At 41.3% G+C, this 22732-nt stretch overlaps 1 protein-coding gene across 2 annotated transcripts in view; it reads right to left on the reverse strand.

The window, feature by feature from the left end:
- The window catches only part of REPS2 (RALBP1 associated Eps domain containing 2), a 98194-nt gene that overhangs the window by 59862 nt on the left and 15600 nt on the right, over positions 1-22732 (reverse strand). For both annotated transcript variants that reach the window (XM_065677383.1, XM_065677382.1), the window contains exon 2: positions 2226-2349. In XM_065677383.1, coding sequence (XP_065533455.1) covers positions 2226-2349 — 124 coding nt within the window. The remainder of the gene's footprint in view (positions 1-2225; positions 2350-22732) is intronic.

Genomic DNA, 22732 nt, shown 5'->3' on the forward strand with positions numbered 1-22732 from the left:
CAGGGGGACACTTTGTCACCCTTAAGACAATTCATGATTAATTTGAAGAAACACCCTTTACTTTTGCACGCAGTCACCCTGAAAGATCAGTACAATTCAAATTAACAGAATGCTCAAAACCTAGCAAAGCCATACGTTACTTCTGTAATAATTTACACCTAACAGCTACTACCAAGAAGAAAAAGAACTCAATTTGGGTTGGTACATGTAACTCACCCCACTCTAAAGGCACTCGTATATTTCAAGAGAAAACGAAATTAGCACTGGAAGCATTTCAGTAACAGTAAGCAAGCAGGATATCAATGCAAGGACTGCAAGTACCCTTCCTCACTCAAGTATGCAGATTATTTGCACTCCCCACTTAGAATACTGTGTGCATTTCTGGTGTCCTCAATGTAAGAAGGGCATGTAGCTGTTGGAACAAGTCCAGAGGAGGGCTACAAGGATGATCAGGGGCTGGAACACCTCCCGTATGAAGATAGGCTGAGAAAGTAGGGGCTGCTCAGCCTGGGGAAGAGAAAGCTGAGTGGAGATCTCATAGCAGCCTTCCAGTATCTGAAGGAGTCCTACAAGGATGCTGGAGAGGGACTCTTCAGTAGGAACTGTAGTAATAGGACAAGGGGTAATGGGTTTAAACTTAAGTTTAAGGGAAGGTTCAGGTTAGATATAAAGGAAGAAGCTCTCTACCGTGAGGGTGGTGAGTCACTGGAACAGGTTGCCCAAAGAAGTGGTAAATGCTCCATCCCTGGCAGCGTTCAACGCCAGGTTGGACAGAGCCTGGGACAACATGGTCTAGGGTCAGGTATCCCTGCCCATGGTGGTAGGGTTGGACCTTGATGATCTTAAGGTCCTTTCCAACCCAAACCATTGCTATATGTGTAAAACAAAGTAAATCTCACTTAGTTGATGTTTCTACATGAATTTGGTGGTGGTTTTTAGGGTTGGGTTAGGGGTTATTTTGGGGGTGAGGCTCAAATTAACATGCTTAACAAGGATAGCAGTGCCGAGAGAGCGCACAAACTGTCTGTAAGAAAAACTGACAGACAAATTCAAGCCACCCTGCTTCACCTCTGGTTTACACCCCCCTTCCAGCCAGGCACCTGCATCCAATCCCTTCCACTTGGTTGGGAGCCCTGCACCCCAGGAGCTCAGTTCACACAGGTCTGCACATGCTTGCCAGCTTGGCTTCCCCCTCAGATGGAGGCAGACCGGGAATCCCTTCACTGTGCCTTGTAACATAGGTGGATTTTACATTTCATTGCCCTTAGCAGGGACAGGAGAACAGAAACTGTGCTGTGAATAGTGACTCAACTGTGAGGCTATGGTTGTCCTGCCTTTCCTATCTCCTCTCTGGTCTCGTGGCTGGTTGCATCATGGCCTTCAGCTGGATGGTAGTAAGCACTCTTGCCCAGGGTACGGCCTCATGGCATGGTTTAAATATCTGCCTGGCATATGGGAGCTAAAGGTTCAAACCTGTTCAGGCTCAAGTGAAAAGCCATGTGTTTTAAAGCCTGAGCCCTGCTAAGGCGAGGCATCCATCAGCAAGGCAGAGCATGCATCACCAAGCTAAAAACAGAATTTCTGCCATTTAGCTGCTATCAAGATTTTGCAGCTAAAAGGGACTTGCTTTCTCTCCTCATCATTTGAATTTGATAAGCCTCTTTGAGAAGCATTTTTCTCCATCAAAAATAGTACATCTAATACTGCTGTCAAGTCACTGGGAAGAACAAAGCTGTTTTAAATTACATCTAATACACATTTTCATACCTACTGATAGGAAGCATTAGGATTTTGTCACCATTACCTATTTATTTAAGCAGGGTTATTTGCTAAAGCATGATGAATGTTGCAAGCTGCCCTGCACAGGGGGAACCCTGACGTGGCGACATCCGCCACAACAAGCCTCCACCCAACTCAGCAATAAGCTCCCATTCTGGACAGCTATCAAGATCAGAGAGGCTGAAGGTGAGAGAAAAATGAATCCCTAGCACTGATCAGCTGTCATTCATTCCACTCCTTTGGTAACTCTTTTCTAGAAGGGGATGTCATCTCAGCTTTGCCACACATGTAATTCACTGAAATTTTCTACCAATCACTTAGAGAATATAACATTACCTTCTACGCATAGATATGTTAGAAGAAAAAGTTTACCACCATGGAGCTGACAAGCATTAAAGAAAGTAAGAAAAAAGTGCAGAGCGCTGCAAGCAAAATTTGCTACTTACCATTCTTAATGCTCTCAATCCGTACTGGGAACCCTGACTGAGCTGCTGCAATTAACTTCAAAGCAATATAAAACTGAGCGGGACCAAAATAACCCACACGCTTGGCTCCACAAAGTTCGGTAATCTAAGAGAGAAGAGACACACTGTTGGTTAAATGCATTTCACTCTTCCCAGAGAACGTAAACACCTCTACATAAACAAAGAAAAAAAAAATCTTTAAACCATGATAAATGCTTGTTGTATTTAATGATTTCTAACAAACATATTTGTTTCAACTCTGCACATTGCTGTTTGATCTCACTGTCCTTAGTTATGTCAGGGACAGGTAGGTAGTGGTTAAACTTTTCAGAAGCACTGCTAGGCAACACTGCTATTGTAAAACAACTTACGGGTTTTCATACTACATATGATTTTAACAACAAGTGAAATTATAACTTGTTAAGTACACTGTCCAGTAGAACAATTCCACTGCACAAGCTATAATATTCACAGAAAACTGTACTTAATAATAGCCCTTATAACAACAGTTCAGACAATTACTGTCACTGGAACATAAACACCACAGAAGAAATACCTCATTGCAGTGCTTGAGCAGAATATTTTCCTTTATGAAAATTAACATGGTCTCAGCACTGAAGCTTAATTTCTATATATACACTTCACAGCTTCACTCAGCCACCTCTATGAAGAAAATGGCTCCACATTCACACGCTCAGACAACAGCTAAACAAACAACAGCTATCAGCAGGTTTTAAGTACAGGCACAAATTCTCCCATCCCTGGAGCTCCCAGATGTTCACAAACAAACCTCAGCTGGGCACTGAGGTTAGAGTGAAAGCCATTCTCCCCAGATGTAAAGGGAAGCCCCATATTGTTTCCCTGAAAATACACATAGATTAGCAACATCTCCTAGTTGGTGAGGTGCATTGCCGACACGCGGAAGGACAGCAAAGCTGTGCCAGTCTTTCGTGCTCTCTGGAAAATCATGTCCCAAGCTACAAAAACATGACAGAAACTATTCCCATGTGGTGTGTATAAACGAATAGCACGCACAAACATAAACAATCTAATTTTTTAATTTATTTATATATGTATACATATACACACATACAGCAGCAAAATGTCATGTGAACAATTACTAAGAAAGTTTTAGAATGGTAATTCTTACTAATGAACAAAAATTATCTTCAAACAAACTCTTCCCTGAATGTGGTTCCTGTTTTGCGTGAATGAGCTCTGCCTTCCTTCTCTTCCTACAAGATTCAGAGATGCATGGCTTAATTCCTTGATCACAAGATGCATCAAGCAGCTTTCTCTTCTCTTACTGCTTGATGAAAAGCGAGATTGATTCTCTGTATGAGGACAGCTTCAATTAACTGGTGTTATTTGCCATCCCCTTTCTTCTAAATATCTTTTTTCCTGAAGTCACTCTGGCTTTTTCTAATTATTTCTTTTTTACACTACCACCCTCGCCCATTGCTGGCCTTATTTCTTTTCCAATGGGAACACAGGGCTCTTGGCATGTGACTGAGATGGACAGTGCTGAAGCATGATTAACATGGGAGCATGGCGGGGATGAAGAAGCAGGTGAAAGGGAACTCCTCTGATGAGAACTATGCCACATCTGGGGCAATAGAAGAAGCCACACCTCAGTGGATGACACTATGCAGACACCAGTGTTGCAGAGGGCTCCCCACTGCCACAAGGAGCAGCACTGTCCAGTGTAGGGTCCCACTGCACCAGAGGGTCCTCCAACAGCAGCCTACTGGGGTCCCGGGGCAGGAGCTGACACTACAGGCGGATGCCTGCTGAGCTGTGGGAGCACAGAATCACAGAATGGTTTGGGGTGGAAGGGATCTTAAAGGTCATCCAGTTCCAACTCCCCTGTCACAGGCAGGGACACCTTACACTAGACTTGGTTGTTCAAAGCCCTGTCCAACCTGGCCTCAAACACTTTCAGGAATGAGGCAGCCACAACTTCCCTAGGCAACCTGTGCCAGGGCCTCACCACCCTTGTAGTGAAGAATTTCTTCCTTGTATCTGATCTGTATCTCCTGTCTTTCAGCTCCTTGTCCTATCCATTACTCCTTGTCCTATCACTACATGCTCTTGTAAAAAGTCCCTCTCCAGCTTTTTTGTAGGTCCCTTTAGGTACTGGAAGGCTACTCCAAGGTTTCCCCAGAGCCTTCTCCAGCCAACTCTCTCAGCCTGTCTCAGTCATGGCTGCCTGCTTGTGGCATGGATGTGCTGCTGGGACAGCCCACCACAGTACCTGCAGTGGTTTGGGAGGGCTGGGCAGAGCATCAGTACCATTTCTAAACTCCAAAGCAGGTTCTTTCTCTTTGCCCCTGGATGTTCCCAATTCACTCTGTTCTGCTGCTTGCACCTCCCACTCCTGCATGATCCTTCCCCACCAGTGGCACTGTTTCTGCCTGACATGGCAGTGTAGAGCTACAAACCGATCAGGCTTGACCCAGAACACGAAGCATACACGACGGCTGTGGCCCAGCTGTCTCCCCATGGGCACAAACTGCCCAGGCACACCAGACCCCACAGCTCTGGGGACAACACCACTGTGGCGGGTATGTGGAAAGCCACCAGCCTGGGGTTTATTGTGCATACCAGGCACACAAATTCAACAACCTGGGGAAAAGCAGTGAAGAAGGGGCACAACCAAGCTGAAATTCAGACTGGGTAGACAGCCCTGTTTTATTATGGGAGATGTTTGTTAAACAAAGGCCAGTACTAAATAAGTGAGTCTGCAAAAGCTGGACATCCCCCTGCACCCACGCCCTCCTGTGGGGATTACGGTGCTCAACTCCTGCTTCACCCACAGACAGTGCTCGGATGGCAGCTGCTGTGGCATACAAACACCACGCAAAATCCCTAGGTGTACAAGGGGTGTACCTTAGAGTGAGGTTTCTTAAGACTGCTTTCCTGCTATGGCATCCCACACTTGCTGGCATGGAGCAACAGCTTCACAGTGATCTGCGTTTCCTCTCACTGGCTGCTGGAAAGAAGAAACACTGAGCAATAGCAACATTCACACTGATTTGTGATGCTGTCACCTTCCTGAAAAAAATACTGAGAGTTAATTTTCCGTATATTTTTCTAACTTTAAAATATTAAGGTTGCTGAATGCCATAAATGCTCTGCTTGCTTCTGATACAGAAACGTGAACATTTTATTCAGATCAAGCAGACTAAAAAAATTTTATCAAGGGTACACCATGTTTCAAGAGCACAGTGCTGTTTCTCAAGCACACTTACAGCCAAACAACCTGAAACTGCCTCTCTAATTCTGCTCTGTGGTGGCAACAACAGAAATATATGTTGTAGGTGCAAGCTCTTCTCTGCTATTTGTGCAATTAAATCCTAATCTCTTTCTTAACAGCCAAGAGCAAAAGATACAAGCTGACAAAAGTAGCCAAAAACATTACCCAATTAATTGCAGGTATTCCTATAGATTAATTGCAGGTACAGGCATTTACTCCTACATTTAAAGGTTTCTTGTACATTTACAGGAGAGGGTCTTGGGTTCATTCCTTCCAGACAGCATTTCGTACTACTACACCAGGACCCTGCTTAGAGCTGCTAATGGGAGCAGCCCCTGTCTCCAGTGAACCTAGAGGTAGGTATCAGATTAGCCTTTATCCAAATTTAATTCCTCAGAACATGCTGCCTGCTCAAATTTCCACAGCAGCTTAGACTGAATACTGCATTATTTTTTTGTTTCCCAGTTTTACCTTTTGCAGGGTCATGGCACATAGCCTCTTGATGGGCAGATTACATTTAGTGATATGCAATACTGAGATCAGGCTACTTTATGCAATATACTATTAAAAGTCTCCAAGATCCATCTGAATTAAAGGCACTGTATATTAATGTGATTTTTTTTTTTTTTCAAGCTGAAACTAGGCTCTTTTTCTAATAAAACAGAGAGCACTTTGCAATTAAGATACATGAAAATATCCCCTGAAATACAGGGGAAACATCAGTTCTGATTTCATTCAAATGATGTTTAAAATAAAATATCTATCCTTTCCTGTTGTCAGTTTGGGTTGCATACTTTTCAGCAAACTAGCAAGGAAACTGATATTTTCTATTAGTGCGCTGCTAAACAGACACAAATGTAAATCCAAACAAGAGATTTTAATGAAGAACAACTGACAGTCAATATTCACTGCAGGGTTTTTTGGTCTTCAGCAGAAAGCCGTAATCCTCCAGTGACAGCTGAATACTGTAGAAAAGTTTAATGAAGAACATGTTGGAAATAATTTTTCATGGTGGCAGGTTACAGATGTTGCTTGCCAAAACTAACCTCAGGATGATAAACAGAATTAGTCAAAAATTGATCTATTAAATGGTTTGTGAGGAAAGAACATGATGCTGAGTGGACCAGAACTGAGTTTAAATTTACTGCAAGGTGTAACTGCTTATATAAAACAATTTCACAGGTCATTTGCCAGTTATGGATAAAAGTTCATTTCATACAATATGTAAAAATATTTCTCAGAGAAGGAGGGAAAGCTGTCATGTCTAATATTGTGTTTGCTCTCAGTCTGTTCTGGAACAGCCCCTCTCAGTTCACGGAATTTCAGCAGGCACCCGTAAAACACACAACCATGCAGCCATAAGAAAGGGAGAAGAAGCCAGATCTAGGTGCTTGCACACTTTTCTGACAGGCCAGAAGTTTTTCTATGCTTGTAAAAATATATGCTTTCTTTTAAACAGATTACCAACTCATCAACATTAAAATTCAAAATGTAGCTATGGCCTGTTCGGAAAAGCGGCTGTTTTACATTACCGTTCTCCATGCAAACTTCTAATAAAAAAGCTCTAAATCTTGAGATGCTAGAAGACAAAGCAGATTTTTGTATTTATTATCCACTCACTGCTCTGCTCTATCGGCTGACAGCGAGTGTTATTTTTGTAATTGCTCCTTGAAGACATCCCACATGAAACAGCTTTTCCCAGCACAATCTGACATTGTTCCAGCTCTCCTGAGCACTCTCCAAACAAGTTTCCACTGCAGCCTCCAAAAGCACTGACCTCGCAAACACCCTGGGCAGGTCTAATTTAGATTGCAAGAGCTAAACTTCAGGAAATGAACATGAGCCTAGAGCTGAAGTGTGTTTTCCTTAAGTTGAAAAAGAGGTAAAATCAGAAATAGCTATTCCACAATCCTACGGATAGGCTGAGATGACCATCCTGCTGCCTCAAGGAAAGGTTTCCAGCTGTAAGGCAAAGGCAGAGCTGGGATTTTTGCTTTTCATTTATTCATTAACATTACTACAGCACCCTCTGTATCTAGCTAGCACAGTTTTCCCCTGTTCTGTGCCCCTGTTGCTACCTGCCAAAAAGATGGTCACTGCTTGTCACTTGTGGGCAAGCCCAGCCCAAAGGCACTCAAATCTGTGTAGGCTGTGAGATTCTAAAAGGAACACGTGTAAGCTGAATACATATTCAATGCACTTGGAAAGAATCACACAGTAGTTTGAGTTGGAATGGACCTATACAGGTCATCTGGTCCAAATCCTATGCAATGGGCCGGGATAACTTCAACTAGCTTAAGTTGCTAAGAACCACATCCAGCCTGGCCTCGAATGTCTCCAGGGATGACACATCCACCACCTCTTCGGCAACCTGTGCCAGTACTTTACCATTCCAATTGTCAAGAATTTTATCCTCATATCCAGCCTCAATCTCCCCTCTTTTAGTTTAAAACCATTGCTCCTTTCCCTCTTGCAACAGGCTGTGCTAAAAAGTCTCTCCCCATCTTCCTTATAGGCCCCTTTTAAGAACTGAAAGGCCACATCACTGGCACCTACATTAAAGGAAACTTTCTTCTTGTACCTTCCATCTCAGCCTAATCACAGAAAGCACAACTTTTTTACTTGCCCTTACTCAAGCCATAATGAGGTAGAAAGATTTTCCAGTTCATCACCTACCACTGTGTTTTAAAGAACATAGAGTCATAGAATAGTTAAGGTTGGAAAGGACCTCAAGATCATCTAGTTCCAAACGCCCTGCCATGGGCAGGGACACCTCACACTAAACCATCCCACACAAGGCTTCATCCAACCTGGCCTTCAACACTGCCAGGGATGGAGCATTCACAACTTCATTGGGCAACCCATTCCAGTGCCTCACCATCCTTACAGTAAAAAACGTCTTCCTTATATCCAATCTAAACTTTCCCTGCTTAAGTTTGGACCCATTACCCCTTATCCTATCACTACAGTCCCTGATGAAGAGTCCCTCCCCAGTATCCTTATAGGCCCCCTTCAGACACTGGAAGGCTGCTATGAGGTCTCCACGCAGCCTTCTCTTCTGCAGGCTGAACAGCACCAACTTTCTCAGCCTGTCTTCATACGGGAGGTGCTCCAGTCCCCTGATCATCCTTGTGGCCTCCTCTGGACTTGTTCCAGCAGTTCCATGTCCTTTTTATGTTGAAGACACCAGAACTGCACACAATACTCCAGGTGAGGTCTCACAAGAGCAGAGTAGAGGGGCAGGATCACCTCTTTTGACCTGCTGGTCACGCTCCTTTTGATGCAGCCCAGGATACAGCTGGCTTTCTGGGGTGCGAGTGCACACTGAAGCTGGCTCATGTTCATTTTCTCATTAACCAGCACCCCCAAGTCCTCCGCAGGGCTGCTCTGAATCTCTTCTTTGCCCAACCTGTAGCTGTGCCTGGGATTGCTCCAACCCAGGTGTAGGACCTTGCACTTGTTAGGGTTAAACTTCATAAGGTTGGCATCAGCCCACCTCACAAGCATGTCGAGGTCCCTCTGGATGGCATCCCTTCCCTCCAGCGTATCATCCAAACCACACAGCTTGGTGTCATCAGCAAACTTGCTGAGGGAGCACTCAATCCCACTGTCTATGTCACCGACACAGATGTTGAACATGTTGAAAAGCTTCTGCCACTACTGCCGCTAGCCACTTGTGCACACCTCCTCCTCACCCAATGCTCTGTGGACAGCAACCAGCCTTCAAGCCATAGCTCAGACTTAGCCACGGAGCAACCCCAGGCTCCCTTCTGGATCAACCACCCTCTCATAACTGTTTCAAAGACAAATATTTGCAGCAGTGGCTTATCAACAGCAACTTAGCAGCAGCTTATCTCAGAGTTGTGTCATGCATCTGACCTATTTCACCTTTTTTTCCCTTTTTTTAATTCGTGTTTACAGAGTTTTTGATCTGCTTGTTACAGACAAGTTTTGCTATATTCTTAAACAGAATGTATCTATCTCTGCATTATTTAAAGCAAAGCAAGAAAAAAGGCATCCTGGATCCAGGAGGATTACTGCCTGGGAAGGCAACAGGAGGAAGAGGAACATGCTGGAGCAGTTACGTATCCAGCTGTACTGAGAAGAGGCTCTGCTATGGATTAGGTTCTTTAGCTCTGTTCCTTCCTATCAGTGGTATTTCTGCAACAATTTATTTCTTCTGTCGTCTTGCCTTTTAAAAACAGATGGTTTATCCATTTTAAACTTTTTTTAAGCATCACCTGAAGTGCTTACTAAAAATCTAGCTATTTTGAGCAAGCAGGGTTCCAACAGCTAAAAAAAAAAAAAAGGCATTTAGAACAGTGTAGCTTAAGGCATGAGACAGCAGATATACAGTAAATTTTTAAAGACCTGACTACAAAACGTTCTCATCATTTCAGCTCTGCATGATCATCTCTTTACACTGAAAACCACCACAGCTTTAAATTGCAAGGCATGCTCCTGATAAACTGCCAAAGCATAGCAACTTCAGTTAACACAGCGGTAAAAGCAGCAGATACCAACCACATCTGTTAGGAAAAAGACTGCTGATAGCACTGCCAGGGTTTCCCCAAATTCCCTCCTCTGGCACTACCCAGAACCATTTACATTCACATGCCACACCTTTGTACATTCATCGGGAAGCACTTCAGATCATGGAAGCATTCTTCAAGCAGCCCCAAGCAGAATGCTCTATGCCAACACAAAGAACTACAAGGCTTATAATTCAGCACACACTTGTGCACACACATAAGCACAGTCCCAGACAGAATCACATGAAACAAACACCAAAGCCATTTTCAAACAACTCTTGAGTCTCACAGTGAAGCTTAACAGCAGAAGTATTTTATATACTAGAAAAACTCGATTACTGAGCAGAGGTCAAAACCCCCAAAAGTACAAACACAAATGTTTCCACTTAGCAGAGCCTTGCAAGCAAGCAGGGCAGGAGCAGGGCACTTGTGCTCAGTCAGTGTAAAGGTCTTCCAAGTCTTGCACAACAATCAGATGCAGATACCTACAGAAACTCAAGCACATGAATCATGCAGTACTTGTCTTCAAGTAGGAAGACTGACAATGCCAGCATACCACAAAATATTGATCTGAATTGCACAGGTACCAAGCCATGCGAGTCAGCACTGTTAATCAAAATATTTCAATTATTAAGGAGTGTTGGTTAGAAAAATGCTGCCAGGGACTAAAAGCTGCTGATGCATGCTAATATTCATAAGCACTGAAGTATAGCTGAAAGAAATCCCATCTCCTACACTCAACCTTTCGTCTTTAATATGCAAGTGTTAATTAATCTTTTATCAGCATGTGACATGGAAAAGGTGGACACTTTCATCTAATGTCAATCTTACTGGGAGGTTTAAGAACTATTGAGAAATTCCTGACAGTCTCCACACCAAGTAAATTATTTTCATGATAGCAATGCCTACAGAATTAGGTCAGAGGTTGTTATATTCATTGCTGATACTTCATTCTGTCTTTCCTTTGAAACAAAAGCCTAGTATCATCTTCACTAAACACATGCCTTTAAGAGTGTGTAAAAAGCCTGCAGGGATGAAAGAGAAAGTAAATTGTTTCCAAAACCTCCTTGCCTTTTTCTTCTCGCTATTGGGAAAATGAATGCTCCAAGAACAGCATTCATCCACCTGAAATTGTTCTAGCTGTGTTTCATGTTCACTAGTTTCTATCAAACCCATATAAAAAAACCTCTCTGGGTCAATAAATACAGCTTGTGCAAATAAATTTGTATAGGGTGAAATTTTAATAAGTTTATGACACTTGGAATGCAAAAATTAAAAGTCTGAAAACAGGTTACTCCAGATTTTAGAACTCAGCATAAAGATATCAACCAGCAGTAAGGATTTTTATGCAAGTATGAGTCCACTTATTCACTGAACTGCTTTACATTCTTTGTAGATAATCAGTTCCTTAGCATCTGGAAATGGAAACCGAGATATTCAGCAGGTCACTCTCTAAAATACTGCACGCACAGCCTTGCCAAAGTCACTATTAAGACCCGAAATCCCATGAAAAACTGCAGAGTACACAGAAATGGGTTATGGATATTTTATCTGCTTTTCAAATCCTACTGAAGAAGCAGGAGAGGAAGCAAAATGTCCCAAGTAAAATGGCAAGTACAGAGGTGTCGCACTGTCCCATCCACCCAAGTAAATTGCAGGAAGCATCCACAGGACTTAATCCAAATTTCTCCTGATGCAATCCCCTGCTAAGAACATTTCATTCTCTTGGACTTGAGACATGAGTTTCATAAAGCCCATCCTACAGACGGTTAATACCATACATTTGATATGTTGCAAATATGCTTCTTTAAAGGCACTAGTCATTCCAAGGATTTCTGTTTATTTTCCTGCTCACCTCTTCTCTTCCAAGAACATACCTAGGGACATAACACAGAGAAGGTCCAGGACATTACGGAAGAGAACCCACACCCTCAAACTCCTGCCCGCTTTGCAGAGACAGTACGCTGAACTCCCTTAACCACAGGCAACTGACACTAGAAGGGGAGCTTGATGGAGGCACGATATAACTATCCCACACTGGAATTTTAACAGGGCTGGCACTCAGCCAACCAAAATACACATCTGTTCCTAAAACTTTCATTTTCTAGGGGCTGAAATGAAAGTAATACAGAAACCTTACTACTCGTGACAGCGAATGGAGATATCTTCTTCAGCGCAGAAGCTGCAACAGCACCCAGTAGGAATGAAAATACTGGATGATCACAAACATTAAAAGGACAACACTATTTTTATCAAGGGACAGATTTTAGGGAAAAGTAGTATGTTCTTGTGGTTTTAGCATTTTAGATCACTTCAGCAACCAAGCTGTTCATTACTTCAAGGAATACTTTATACAAGCAGTATATACATTAGCACATTTTCATTTCGAGAGTCATTTTCACTGACTTAAAATGTGGCAGCCATTTATAAGCTTAAATTCATTACTTAAAATGACATTATTAACTCAAATGTGTTTCAATATACTTATTTTTTAATATCCACTCAAAACACTGTCTATACATACAAAACTAAAATTAAATGGAACTTGAAGATCAGCCTCAACATCCAAACTTTTGTTGGAAAGGTTTCTGCAATCTGTCCAAGCCTTTTTTATAAATGGAATTTATAAATGGTCTCTCCATTGCTGCAGTTCAGATATGGATTAAAAAGCATACCCTGAGTTTAAAATAAATAAATTGAAAATACTGAGATTTTATAATGGAGCATGAATACGTTTATAATGCAGGACTTACCTAGCCTGCTTAAAAACACTTGACTGAATCTTGCAGTTTGTTATTTATACAGAGAATTCTTATCCTACCTTTTGTCAAATTTCAGTCTCACCATGGACTGAGAAACCAATTATTCTTCTGGAAAAAAATCTCCACTGGTTTGGACTGAAGTAATTTTTTTTGTTGAAGTCAAAATTCAGTTTGAGTATTGCTCATACGAAACAAATAAGTATTACAGAAAAATCCACTTTATTTATATGCATCATGAAATGTTAAGACTGGATTTACCTTACCAACTCTTCGTTCAACTTACTCTTCAATAAATGAGCTAACTTACAACGTTCAGCAACATAATTCCATTTTGTTCTCCTGTTAAAATATCATCATAAAAAGCTTCAGTGTGAATAACACAGTTTGTAAAAACACCTCCCTACCACCCATAAGGAAGCTCACCAAGCACACCTAAAGACCCAAAAAATAACTTGAAATGGCTGAAAGTGCCAAGCTTTGAGTTTAGTAGTAAGGAGATAACATCTGTGGACACACTGTAAGGTTTTATGAATAGACAATCAAAATATCCTCTCAAATTCAGAGACTCTTTCAGCACCTAAGGAAAAAACAATGGAAACAACTGCTTGATAAATGGTTAAGTCAAAGTACAGTGAAGAAAATGGGCAGAAAGGCATGTAATCTGCTTTGTGAATGCATAAAGATTAACTGCTATCAAAAGTCTCTTTTGATACTTCTAATGTTGAACTCAAGTGAAGGCTACACAAAATAATGGAGCTTTTCAGTCAAATTTTTCTTTTCTCATTCAATGGTAACATTTAAAGACCTCACTCTGCCCAAGTACACTGTATTGTTAGGGGTGAATCTTGGAAAACAAAGCTATTTTAACTTGCCATCACCGTGGAGAGGTCAACAGGACTGCCTACAGACAGTACCGCAGTATGCTGCCTCTACAACAGCTGCCTTATTATTTCCACATTTCTTTGCAACTACAACAAGGAAATACTTCAGGAGTTTCACTCTCAGATGCTATGCCAGGATAACTTTACAATGTGTTCCATTTGTAGGCGTTTTCACAGCTGAAAGCATACCAAGAGCAACCGAGCGCAAGCCTTGTGACAATTACTGTTATCTTTACATACCCATGCAAAAACATTTCTCTACTTATTTTGGAAGTTGACCTGCCTGCCTTTTCTTCTCAGTGAGTGCACTTTAACTTGTTGATGGGACACAATCCCTCCAGCCACCATTGCAGTCCTGCTGCACCCAGTCACACATCTCAGCCAAATTAGATGTAAATAAATAATTCATCTCAAATCATAATCAAACAAGGCACCTCACTCATCTCTGATTAAAATCAAACAAGGCACCTCACCCTACCCCTCTACACAGGCACAAGACACTTGGATGCTGAACCCCACAGGCCCTGTTTTAACTCATAGTACCTCTGTGGAATCAAATTGGTTGCAGATGACAAGAGATCAAACACAGAACATACCTGAAGTTGACCACAAAGATTACAGTAAAACATCTAATGTTTACAGTTTTACATTTCAGTGGCAGCTCAAATTATTACAGTACAAGGCCTGTGAGGAAACTAAGAATCTTTTAGCTTTGAAGTTTCTGCGTAAACACGGATTTCTGCTGTGTAAGATCTAGTACACAGGATTTTACGCCAAATAATGAGGTAGTCTGAGAAACTAAAAAGCCACAGGCAGACATGGCTCAGAGTCACTCCAGCCACTGGGAAAGGTAGCGATCAAACCTCTCCACTCAGCAATCATCAGTATTTTACCTCATTTTGGCCAAGATCTTCTGGTCACGAGCAGCAGTAGCACAGTGGACTGCAAGCATATTGAGCCATCCTTCAGGTTTCCTCCCACAAACTCTTACAAAATGCCTATCCAAAGCTCAAGAGACACCCACTTCTCCATCCTTCTCTGCCAGTACTGGAGCCCTTCCACAAAACCCTCAGCAGCTCAGGGGACAAGCAGCAAGGCAGTACCCCGATGTGCCTGTCTGGCTGCCAACCTTCCCCCTCCATGGGCTCACACCCCTGAGTGAGCATTTTCATAGCAGTACGGAGAGCTCCTCATTTTTTATGTAGGCATGCAAACAAAGGGCTAGACAAAGGGGTAAAGCAAGTGTTGCTCCAAAAAAAACAAAACCAAAACAAAGCATGCAATTGATTGATTCAGCTCTCCCATGACTTTTGGGACAAAGGGGGACATAAGCAGGCTCCTGGAGCACCTCCCAGCACTTCCATGCACAAGGCACTCCCAGGGCATGCACATGGGAAACATGCAAAGACCCCACCAAAATACAGTAACCTAAACCTAACAGGGGACTGATATATAGCAGAGCTGGCAAAAAAAACCATAGCAGCAAAGTTATTAGCTGCAAGCTTCTGGATTTCACTGCAGAAAGCCTGGTGCATGGATTAAAGCAGGATGGCCTCTCCAACAGAGAGGCAAGTTCATAGCAAGTTTTTTCTACAAGACAAATCTCAAGTTAATCCCTCTGCATCTATTTGTTTTCAGTAGGTCTTGGTTCCAGTAAATAAAAGAATAAAGCTTTTCTTACACATTAATGCTTAACATAATAGTGTCATTCACCTTGTAACACAAGATTTTTCTAACTCTGGACAGCGCAACATAAATGAGTGCTTAAATATTCAGTACAGCAACACCTTTATGCTTGTTTCCATTTCTTTTCCTCCCAAATCTTTAATTGCTTAAGACAACTGTAAGACCTAAATATCACAATATGCAAAACCAAATAACACACCACTCACAAAACACAGCTCTCTTGCAAAATCTTCCATAGCATTACACAAATAATACATCATTACTCAGCAGTAACTTTTAGCAAAACAGGTTTAAAGATATAGCAAACTATTTAGTAAAAATACGTTCTTTTTTTTTTAATGTAAACCCACTTGAAAAAAATCAAAATCTGTACATTAAAAAAAAAAAAAAAAAAAAAAAAGAGAGAGACCAAGAGTCACACAGAGTGCTTTATGTCTTTTGCGAAGTCCCAAAGGGAGCAGTTGATGGAACTTGTTTTCCAAGTCTTGGTAGCAGAGTGAAGATCTGTGCAATTTAAAATTAATTGACACGTTATTAGGAGCATTGCCCTCAACTGAAATAGCCATAATTCACTGACAGAGAGGCAAGTCTGAAGAGAAATTCTGTAAAGTGATTTTCTAACCACCAGGTCAGGGGCAATTTGAGTGGAACACCAGAGGCCAGTTCACTCTGGAAAGACAAAAGTCACTAATGGCACAGCCTATTTTTCATCCATCACAGATGCTGCATGATCCATCACACATCGCTGCTGCAGCAATTTCTGCTCAACCTTTCTCTCCCATCCTCAGCTAAAGATAACAATAGCATAATCTGCCCTTGCAAGAGACTGTCAAAAACTGCTTTGGACTTCTAAGACTTCAATCAAATACTGAAAGTACATCTCTACCAGCCCCTTCTCCACACAGGATATCTGCTGCACTGCACCAGGGAGCTGCACAGGCTTGCACAGCTGAGGGTAGCAACCCAATGCCTGAAATTCGCAATAGATACGCAAATCCCCGTTTAATTTCTAAGCTCTGGTCCAACTTCCAACAAACATTTGTGGCTCAAAATATAGCAAATTAATACAGAAGAACTTAACACATTGGGCAAAGACTGATGATTTATTTGACTCTGAAGAGATGGGTAAAATGGAAAGTGATCTATGGCTGGTATTGCATACTGATTTCAGATCTCCAAAGGCACTAATGATCACAGCAGGAGACATATGCTATCTGCAAAGCAAGAAGGAAGTGTTCAATGAAATCTTGCTGATTTTCATCTAGTAGCAGAAACCCCATACACTGATTTTAAGAAAGATTTTTCCCTCATTTTTTACACAAAATACTACAACTGTTTCCAAAATAATTCCTATGTCTGTGCTTCCTCCTCCTACACATTCACAAGGAACATTTTCCCATTTTTTCACTAAGCAAATGAAAGCTTCTATCCCCGTCTCTCATTTCCACAGGCCAATGTTACAAGAATATGAACATGGGTACTTGTGACCCAGGTCTCATTTCACAAAAGGCACATGAGCCAGCACTTATCTTTAAGCCTGCAAGAAATCCTCCTACAATCAAATGGGACAATTCACAAAGCCAGCATCACCGATGTTTGAATAATATCCAAAAAACAAGGCTGTAAGTCTCCACCTGCCTTAGAAAGACAGCTCTGACCTTCTCTTCACAAACCCTGTTCATCTGTAAACTCGGTATCTACATTCTGCTCTCATAATGGCTACATTAAGCACTTTTTTAGCACTGGTCCATTGTTTAAGGAAAAGGAGCTCAGGAGAGACAGCAGAGGGATGCACTGGGAAAGGGTGGTCACGTACCGGTTCCACCCATGGCTGCCACCAAAACACCTTCTCCTGCTCTTGCACATAGTGAAGTGTGCAAGTTGAGCTCACAATGTATTTGAAATGCTCAAATTATTCAGAGTTCCTCATTTCTTCAGTCAAATGCAACAACTAACGTGCTTATTTTAATATAACTCCATTATCAGGACTAATCACACAGCAGGCAAGGTATTGAAAAATATTAGCTGTGAGGCTTTTATGACTCTTTCACAGGACTTTCTGGAGTTAATCTAGAAAAAAAAAGACATCTGTACACATTACTATATATTAAAATAAAAAGGATTTGTAAAAGACATGTGGCTTTTCTAAATACCTCTTAATTTTTAGCATTACTTTGCTTCAGTATTGAAAACTAATCCTATGCACTAGGTCAGTGAATGAACAACTAAGCAATCATTTTTTCGTTTCAATTGCTTTATTTTCTTCCTTGTTCTTTAATACTGGGAAGCTTCACATTAGCAGAAGTCTTTAGGCAAATTATTGCTTTATGTAAATGAAAGCTAGGTACCAAAAAACCAAGCTTGAATTGCATGCCAATTCATGTCTTAAAGGCAGCCTCTCTCTTCCTTCTTCTAACTCTCTACCTTTCACTTTGCACAATATCTGTACTAAATGAAACAGGAATCCTGCAGATCAAATAGTTTATCTTGCAATTAAGCCCTACAACACATTCACAAAAGGGAGCCAAAGTGCAAAAGCTTTATTAAGAGCTAAACCACAGAAGACTTTTAATAAATCTGTATTTTAGTAAGCACATACTCTTTGTATGACTGAGCTAGAAATTCTTCTCTAAGAGCTGTACAATTCAAAGAACTTCTGAGATTCACATTAAACAGCCCCATGAAAATTCACTAGGAAAGCTCATGGGCTGAAAACCCCCAAGTTTAACTGCTTTGTTAGTTTGAAGCCTAACTGAGAATAAGCAAAAGCAGTAGTACTTAATAAATATATACTCTTGCCCCTGTTTTCCTTGCCTAAGCCACTTAAACTCCTGAGAGTGCAGGAACTACTTAAGCTTTTAATTCCGTCAGTGCTTTTACACAGGAATCTGTTGGCTTAGTAGACTTACAACAAGCACTTTGTTAAGCACGAGAAGCAAGATACAGGAAAAGTCCTATCCCCAACAGTCGCCTCCACTCTGGTCCCACCTAACAAATGTTGCTTTACCTACCTGGCTGCTGCGCGGCAAGGGGGTTGCCACAGAAACTGCCTTCAACTTGGGATGAAGTTTTATTTTACCATGGGAAGTTAAATTTCAGATGTTCTTAAACCACAACAGCAGCTTACAGAAAGCAAGATAAATAGACAAGAAAAATATTTAAATAAGACAGAACAGACATTAGTGCTGCATTTCTTCACTTGAAATCTTTCAACTGTGGCTTAGTTTAATTTTCCTGTTGAAACTAGGTCAAAACACAGGAGTATTTTTTCCACTTGTGTGAATACTTAAATATAGATTGCATTTCATCACTGGTATTGGGGTAGGCTGAACGGAGGAAAGGAGGGAAGAAGAGTTAAGATAGTGTTGTTTGCAGTTTTTTTGCTGTACAAGTGCCTGTGGCTTGCACAGAAACAGGGAAGAAATGCCAGTTTTACACTTTTCTCCTGTATTACCCATCCACAGAGTAACCAAAAAAGTTCCTCTATCCATGACCTGCTTCTCACCACAGCTATAGGCTCACTGCTGAGCACAAACAGGAGTTTTGTCTGTCTTCAACTTCTCTGCCATGCTAACTTTCTAAGAAAACTGTTCTGCAACACATGTACAAAGCATATTCAGGCTCTACAAACAACAGTAGTTTCAAGCAGAAAAAATCTCAATGCTTCTACTCAGAAGCACTTTTTCTTCTGTAAACAAACCACTGTATACGTATTTCATAACATTACCCATTTGAAAGACTCAGATTTTATAGAAAATCTTACATCAAGGTAAAATTATTTTTAAAATAATCTGTGCTATGATGTTAGTTCTGGATTAAAACAACTTGCCTGCTCCGACAAGACAATTAAGTACAGCCTTGTGCATTATACAGTTGAAAATAAAACAAAACAAAAACCAAACAAAACAAAAAAAAAAAAAAAGAAGAATTTCTAATTCTCTGAAAAGTTTCTGGTGAGTACAAAGTCTTGAAGTACTGGGGACAGAGGGAGCCTTTTCACAACATGTATCACAGAATCACAGAATGGTTTGGGTTGGAAAGGACCATAATATCACCTAGTTCCAAACCCCCTGCCATGGCCAGGGACATCTTCCACCAGACCAGGATGCATGGCAGATACACTGCATAAATTCACTACAACTTCAAAACCACATTTGCAATTTATGTCACAAATAATTCTGAATCTCTGCATGGTACGTACCTTACTAGCTCAAAGGAGGTATTTACTACTGACAGATAAAATATAGCTTTGACGAACTGTATGCCTGTACATTCAGGTGATCTTTAGATACATACAAAACCAGGAGGATTTTAACTCTGACTAATGATGACAAATTGTGCTACCTTTTTCTCACGAACAGTGAGAAATATATCCATCTGCTGTTTACTTTTATCTTCCTATGCAAACCATCGTGGAAAAATGTGACAACTGTAAATGTTCCATTAAAGAGCAAAATCATGCAAAATACTACAAAAATAATATTAGCACTTTGGGAACAACAATTAACAAACAAACAAAAAAAAAAAAAAAAACAACAAAAAAAAACAACAAAAAAACAAAACCATTGTTCAGAAAAATAACTCTGATTCCTTAAAATTGACCTGCCCTTTTAGAAACCTATTTGTTTACCTGTACTTTTCATTCTTCCAGATTCAGAATGTGGAAAACCCTTTGCTCACAACAAGTCATGCAAAAATGATCCAATTAAATAGAGTTTATAATAGAAAATATTTGCATTTTGTACCTTTCTTTTTAATGTCACATATTTGGGCACCGTACCCTTGGGTCTCTTTGTTTTCAAATCCCTCAGAACTGCTTTCATAATAATAATTCACACAACACTGAAAATCTTTGGCACCATACTTCAATGTCAAAAGGAATTAATTCAAACTGAAAAAATACAAAACCTTCTGTCCTTTTAAAAAAGAAATTTTAATGAGGTATATAACTGTATTTACTGCACATCAAGAGTACAAATTTAATTCAGATTGCGTAAGAATACCAGATTTCTCTTTTTTCCCAGCTTGCTATAAAAGCTGGAGGAATTTCCACGGACTATTAACCTTAAAAATCTTGACACTCCCCAGCAGGAAATTGAATTTCTACAAAAACTTTGGGAAGGATTCAACTTGGATTCTCGCACAAGGTATTTACAGCCTCTTTAGGTCCAAACGTACAACATAGCCCACAGATGAGAGTGCAGCATATAAAAAACAACACACTGAACAAGCTGGCACCAAACAAAACTGTTGAGCACAGAAGTCCCAGAGGAGCAGAGTGGAAGGTATCAAAACACACAATTCAAGAGTTTAACATTTTTGTTCTAAGTCTTCTTATAAAGCATCCCCTAATGAAATAGTTTTCACGGTAACTGCTACTCTTCTATACATTTTAACAGGCACATAAGATGGCAACCATCCAACCTATCTTACCACCATGAGCTTCATGTATGGTTTGCTTTTCAAGGAATGAGTAAGAAACATTTCCTACTCAACAAGACGCTTACTGTGAGTTCATTCCCTTAGAGAGGAGCTAGGTTTGGGGGGTTTGTGTGGTTTTTTTGTTGGTGGGGTTTTTTATTACACATTGGTGCCAGGATTTGCAACAAAGGCCCTCCGAAAACTGGCCTCTGATAACAGGCCTTCTCTTCTGGTCCACAACCAAGGCTGGTTTCAAAGCCAAAAGCATACATGACCACAAATGGAAGCCACTAGCAGCAGGAACAATCGTCTTTTTAAAACTATAATTTTAAGGAAAAACAAAAACAACAACAAAACCACACACACAGACAAAAAAAAAAAAACCAACCCCACCAACCAAAAAACCCAACAATCCCAAACACTGGCAAACACACTATACAGTAGAGTCCACCATTTTAATGCATCAGGAGGAACTCTTAACTTCCAGCCTGCCTTTGTGGAAACTAAGATGGGTTAATGAACATCAAAATCTTCATGAATTCTTTAGATCTGCTCACTGGGATGAGGAGATGGTCTTGAGGCAGGCAATGACCCCTGGGCACGATTCACCAATGGACAGTGAAGTTCCTGCAGTCAGTCAGTACGTTTTGGCTGCCTTGGGGGCAGCAGCATCACCAGGGCACACAGCAGACCCATGACCAGGTGGCATAGCCCTGTTCATAGGGAGGGCCTCTCTTGGCACCTCAGTTCCCCAGGGACCCTGGAAACTTACTGGCATGCCTCAGGCGCAAGAGAGTCCCTGCTCAAAGCCCAAAGGATCTGAAGAATCATGCCCATATGGCTTTTATGTCTGATGTGACCACTTGTACCGTTGTCTGTCTTATTAGATAATGCTACGTCAAGATTCTTGAAGTAAAAATTTCTCTGCTTTCATTTTCCCAAGATTTGCTGCAGAAATATTCAAATGTGTAAATGACAGTTTGCAACACGGAACTAAAAGGAGGCATGATAACAGTTGGCTTGAAAAGGGAGAGGAATAATCTGTTCTTCATATGCTCTACAGACAGACCATAAACACAAGGCTTAAAAACAACCTTCTTAAATCTAAAGATAAGGCAGCTGAGGCGTACATTGCCTACAAAAGTTACAGTTATCACCAGGGATTAACAAATTTCTCAAGACTAACACAGAAATGGGATTTTGCTGCAGACAGGAGAGGGTGCCTAGCGATGGTCTGAGGTCCTTTCTATAGCTGTAGATAATCCAGCCTCCTGTAAAGATAAGGCTGACCACACCAAACTCTCCCCAGTACTTTTCACAGCCCATTAGCTTTGGCATCCATTTGGTTTGAAAGAAGGGCAGAGGTGTCAAGAGAAGTGCATTTCCCAGCCTCTGATTTTCATGGATCTTAGCGGAATTGCTGACACATGCATCAGGGTACGGGCTGTTTCTGATTCAGTTAATGTTTATGCTGCTGCTGGCCCATGAAAGTGCTATGCAGTGCTCATGCTGCCATTTGCCTTTTCCCTATGAAAAAGGCAACGGTCACGGCCAGAAGCGAGAGAAGGAAGGCACCTCTGGGGCAACTCTTAGGACATGAGTTATAAGTACTATAAGACAAAACAATGCCTCTGGGTTCCTACCTCAGTTGCTGTTTCATGAGAAAACTACAGAAACATCATTTATTTTCAGTGGTATCTAACATCTACAAAACCCTCAGACATGCTTTTGGTGACGAAAGGGGGCTATAGAGATGCTGGGGAGGGACTCTGCATTAGGGACTGTAGTGATAGGACAAGGGGTAACGGGTTCAGACTTAAACAGGGGAAGTTTAGATTGGATATAAGGAGGAAGTTCTTTACTGTGAGGGTGGTGAGGCACTGGAATGGGTTGCCCAAGGAAGTTGTGAATGCTCCATCTCTGGCAGTGTTCAAGGCTGGGCTGGGCAGAG

The sequence above is a fragment of the Lathamus discolor genome, chromosome 4 (genome assembly GCF_037157495.1).
Source record: "Lathamus discolor isolate bLatDis1 chromosome 4, bLatDis1.hap1, whole genome shotgun sequence".
Taxonomy (NCBI): Eukaryota; Metazoa; Chordata; class Aves; order Psittaciformes; family Psittacidae; genus Lathamus; species Lathamus discolor.